This window comes from Lactuca saligna, chromosome 9, assembly GCF_052625555.1.
Source record: "Lactuca saligna cultivar CGN05327 chromosome 9, ASM5262555v1, whole genome shotgun sequence".
NCBI classification, from domain to species: Eukaryota; Viridiplantae; Streptophyta; class Magnoliopsida; order Asterales; family Asteraceae; genus Lactuca; species Lactuca saligna.
The window spans coordinates 29,027,634-29,033,020 of NC_136425.1; the positions used below are offsets into that span (position 1 = coordinate 29,027,634).

The following is a 5,387-nucleotide window of genomic DNA, read 5'->3' on the forward strand; positions in this document are numbered from 1 at the left end:
GTATTGTTATTTTTTTCAAAAAAAATGCAATCCCAATTTTTATATTTTTTTCTTTACGTGGACAACACTAGTTACTCTTTTAAATCACTTCGAAATTACATATTTTTAATGTTATTTGAACAATTTCTTTGAATTTTGTGAATTAAGATTGTGTTTTTATTATATTTTGAAAGGTTATTTAAGTTTGGAACTAATTTAAGTTGTGTAATCTCTAGTTATTTTATTTACTTTTTTATTTTAAATGGGTTAATCCAGGTTTAACCCATTTAAATTAATAGGTTGGGTTGGAAATTAAATAAACAGGTTAACCCGATGACAATCCATTTATCTGAAAGGTTGGGTTAGGTTGAAAATATCCATCCATTTAAATAAAAAGGTTGGCTTGGGTTGAATTATTCGACCTAATTAATAAATTGGTTGAACCCGAACCCAACCCATATCGACCCATTGTCAGCTCTACATAGATTCGAGAAATCCCCAAACATGGTTTATGTAATACTATTGCTTTTCTAATTGAATTTTATGGTGTTATAATTTAATATCATTTTGTTTTTACTACTAATATAACAATAATAGATAAATAAAAATTTGCTCTTAATCCATACATTTAGCCATTATATTAATTAAAGTCTTATTGGCTTTTATACCACACCAATAATTTTGAATTTTAAATATTCCATTTTTGAAAAACAAAAGGGTTAAAAATAGTGTTCATAAAAAAACAATTGCATTCTTCAATCATAAGACAAAAATGGAGTACCAATTACAAAGACAAAGCTTGACAGGGCATAGGGTTTTGAGCCTCTCTTTCTTTAACTTTACCTTTTTCTTTTTCTTTTTCTTTTGTTGGGTTTCATTCCCACTTTTTGACTTTAATCTGATCAGGATCACTAGTATTTTTTGATCATTGAGCTTTTTAGTTTTTACACACACCTACATTTCAAAAAACAATAACAAAATGCTTCTTCTTTATCGAAATTTTATTATCCAATTTTCAGTAGACTGAACTTACAGAGTTTAATGTGTAAGTTTGTACAATTCAAATCTAAAATTAATTTCATTATAAATAAACTGTTTAAACTTTAAATGTCAAATAATCTTTATTAGGCCACATTAAAGGTGGTATACTAAAATAGTAAATAATTACAGTCAAGTGAGATGGAGCATGAGTGATGTCTTTGTTCACATATAAAACGGATTTAGAATTCGCTTTCAAATTTTGTTTTCGGATGTAGGTTAATATAATAAAAAAGCACCACTTTAAATAATATTTAAATGATTGTTTGTTCATTTATATGTGGAATACTTTACAATCTCCATTTTGCATTGGTGTCCTACATTCCTTATTTATTGAACTCATATTTATATTTGAAATCCATCCAATGCATTGAATATAAACTTAGATTTGACATGCGTCTTACATACATATACTCAAATAAAATACACAATTACGCTATTTATTATTATAACAAAAAATATTCAACACAAATTTTGTAATCTTTGGTTGTATGTCATATTTTATTATTAGAGTCTGGTGAATGTTATTCATTGAAAGCATGATATATAGAGAACCAATTAACCAACCAATTTTAAGATACATTAACATAAACCATGTGTTATTATTACACAATGAAATACAACAAAAGACAAGTTTTTTTTTTTTTTTTTTGGGTTTCAGTAGAGCCCAAGCATACTCCTCGCAATCGAATGCGATCCACTACTCGGTCTACTCTTCCCGGTCGCGATTCCGATTCCGCCCCTTCGACTTCCGCTCAACGGTGCCAAATAGAATCGTAAAAGCCCGTTCTCAATATGATTCGGTGAATACCTGGCACTCCGATTCCGTTCCAGACCTCCATTCCCATTCCCATTCCCGATCCCAATTCCAATCCCTTGTTCATTTCCAATCATGTTAAAGTTTGATTTCCTCATTGAAGAGCTTCTCCAGCTCACACTGCTATGGCTTCTGAAATCTGTCCTGTTAATTCCGCCATTATTGACTTCGTTAATATTATTATTACTATTGACTTCTCTCCTTGGATCTTGCCATGATTCTGAGTAAGATCTTCCTACCCCACTAACAGTACTGCACCTATCTTCATCGTCGTCTTTATTCCGCCGGTGGATGAACCCCCATAACTTCCACCGCCACCTCCGTGGTTTCTTTGTCTCTTTCTTCTCTTCACCGATTGGAATCCGTAGTTCAAATGTTTCAGAAAAGTCGTCGCGTAATGAATTTGAGTTTGAAACTCTTGGAGGTTCGAACTTTGGGATGGTTGCAGGGTTGTAATCGATGGTGGTAGGTGAGACTTTAGCGTTTGAAACCACCGGAGTTACTTTTGGTTCATCCAGCTCTGCAACGACGGCGGCGGCCATTTTGCGAATGGAGTTTGACCGGTCGAGGCTCTTTCTTCTTTTGGAGGAAGAATCTAAGTAATATTCGCGGGTTTGGATTGACCCGCCGGGGATGTTATCGTCCGCCATTGGAGGGTGTTCGACGGGGATTTGTGTATCACAACGTGGCACGTGGACAACGGGAACGTCTTCCACCATGGGAGGTAGTCGTGGGAAGGTTCTACCGATTAAGTACCCGTCCCATGAAGCCCTAGGTTCGTCGAAAGAGTACCTCGGGTCGTCAAACGAGATTCGACCCGCATCCAGCGAAAACCTCGGGTCTGTGTCGCACGATCTCCGGCCGAATCCGTAATCGGCGATTTCTGATTGAGTTTCACGGTATTGACGCGAAATCGGCTTCTTCGCTGGTAATGCAGACGATAGATTGACGCCATTAACTCCGGCGGCACTCTTCTTCTGCTTCCTCCTCCATTTATGCCATTTTTTGCTCAAAACCGACGCCGCTGACCACAAATTTGACAGTGAATGCTTTTTTGATTGTGAATCGAGATCTATGTGATCCTTCATTGGCTTCAAGACATCTACCGTAACCTCCTCTTTTTCTTCGATTGCATCCGGTTCTTCGACAATGTTATTTACCATCACCTCTAGTTCTTCGGTAACCCTAATTTCGTCGCCATTGACCTCATCCTCATCTTCATTGTGGACTTGATCTTCTTCATGCTCTTCTTCTTCGTCTTCTCTGTTGGTTTCGAGAACGATTCCATTGTTGCCTAGATTTTGTTGTGAATACGAGAGTCTTGGCTTGTTGTCGTCATGGATGGAGAAGAGTGAGGACAGAGTATTCCGTCCCCTTACGTCGCAGGATTTCCGTTGAGGCTCATAAACACAAGCCGAAATTCCTAGTCCGTCGTTTTTCGAGGCGGAGAAAGACTTCGTGCGTCGGAGCTCCGGGAAAAACGAATTTCTCGATATCTGCGCTCCTGCTGCCGTCGTCTTGTTTTTGTTTGCTTCCGAGGAAGACGGGCCTCTAAAAATGGACTTAATTGCTGCAGCAGCGGTGGACGAGGAGGTGGAGTTACGGCGGGAAGAGGAAGAAGCTGCGGCGGCGTTTGCCGATTGGTCTAGAGTAGTGAGACGCTCGCAGAGACATGACGGACAGAAACCAGTGAAGTTCTCGTCAGGATGACGGTCGCAGCTGAAGGATGAGCGTGGTGGCTGCAGCGGCAGTGCCTGTGGTGGTTGGTCGGTTGTAGGATTCATGACAGGCGGTGGCGGTGGTGGTGGTGATGGCGTGCTGCAGTGCACACTCTGCTCATGTTAGCAACGGTGAAAGAGTTGTAGTGTTTAATGTGAGAATGAAAGCGTTTACGTTTTCGAGAATTTTTCCCAACGGACAGTGAACTGTGAAGGGATTGAGAGAGACAATTGAATTAATTTATCTTTTATTTGTTATTTTATTTTCATTTTTTTTATCGAATAAATAACACTCGCTTTTTCCATTGGATACTTTGCTTCATCACGACCCTCTTGTTTTTAATTAAGTAATTACTTAATTAACTCTTATTAGGTTTATGCATTTCATTAACGAATAATAAAATCCAAAAATATTACTTGCATGTGATAATTTATACTACATTTTTATAATACGCGAGTACGACAATAAAACTTTCGATTTATCTTTGACTAATTACCTATAATTATGTGTTGAGTAATTACATGAATCGTTTTCCTCCAAGTGTCAAAACAAGAGGGTCGTGATGAAGCAAAAATTAATTTAAATCGTCAATCGTTTGTTTAAATCATGTATGTTACATTGTTACTTCGTTATATTATTATTTACTTTAAATTTACATGTCGTATCCTTTATCAGAAATAAAATAACTATATTACCTTCATTATTTTATTATAATTTAATTTATATTTGAAAATAAAATAAAAAAGTAATTTCAACCCCACTCAAACCTAAAATACTAACTGGAAGCATTATTTTATACTAGGCAAGACATGAGGAAAAAAATAGTAATGGCATAAGAGTAGAAAAATTTAAGTTTTTTTTTATACTGCGTACATGAAAATCAAATATTGTCGATACCACTGTGAGACACTATATAGAACCGCCCTTGATCTTAACTAATACTATTCTCATTCTTTTTCTCTAATCAACTCATAAAAGCATCAATGACACCACCACTGTCTTCCCACAACCATCGGAACACCATCGTTGGACCACCACCGTCGACCATCACTTTTTTTTCTCTTAGAAACACTGTCTACAACCCTCATTCTTCTCTTTGAGTTTTAGGTCGACTTTGAGAAATACCGTCGGATGGACCACAACCATCATCTTCTTTTTCTTCTTCCTCCTTTTTCTTCGTTCTTAGGTTTCTTTAAGGTTTCATGCACCATTTTGTCTTAGATCGAAGACGCAGAGTGGTTAATGGTTCGTCGGAGGTGTTGGTTCACTGCAGCTTGCATATCTCGAGGTGGTGGTTCAATCTGGAGATAAAGGTGGTAGTTCTTCAGAGCTCACGAATCTGGAAGCGATCGACGTGCACCGTTTTATCTCATATGTGAGTTGTTTCGAACCTTCATCGTCTCTGAAGCACCTCCATTTTTTCAAATCGTCGTTGCTTGGGTTTTGAACAATAGTTGACGCCTAGTATTTCGAACGCCGCCTGGGGTTCAAACCACCGCCTAGGGTTTCAGATCGAGTTCCGTCAACTATTTAATGTTCATTACAGGTTTAGTTTGGTTTAGCTAGGTTCCAATATAAACTTTTTGGTTTTATTTAGGTGATGACTGGTAGTGATTTAGAAGGTGTTGGCGCTGATAGTGGAGGTATCAGATTTTAGAAACCGAATAAGGAAAAGATATATATATATATATATATATATATATATATATATATATATATATATATATATATATATATATAGAGAGAGAGAGAGAGAGGGGGGGGGGGGGGGGAGGGAGGGAGGGGGGAGATGGAAAGAAGTAGTGGTTTCTTGGTAGTAGATGATGAATGGTGG

At 37.3% G+C, this 5,387-nt stretch overlaps 1 protein-coding gene across 1 annotated transcript; it reads right to left on the minus strand.

Moving 5' to 3' along the window:
- Positions 1–1,575: 1,575 nt before the first annotated feature.
- On the minus strand, positions 1,576–3,789 carry LOC145015306 (protein OCTOPUS-like). The gene has a single exon (XM_078973763.1). It carries the CDS (start codon positions 3,616–3,618, stop codon positions 1,675–1,677), a length of 1,944 nt encoding a protein of 647 aa, XP_078829889.1. The 5' UTR covers positions 3,619–3,789; the 3' UTR covers positions 1,576–1,674.
- Positions 3,790–5,387: the final 1,598 nt, after the last annotated feature.

What these genes read in the sequence shown, in the direction of transcription:
- LOC145015306 (XM_078973763.1), bottom strand. Translation starts at nt 3,618, where the DNA reads ATGAATCCTACAACCGACCAACCACCACAGGCACTGCCGCTGCAGCCA.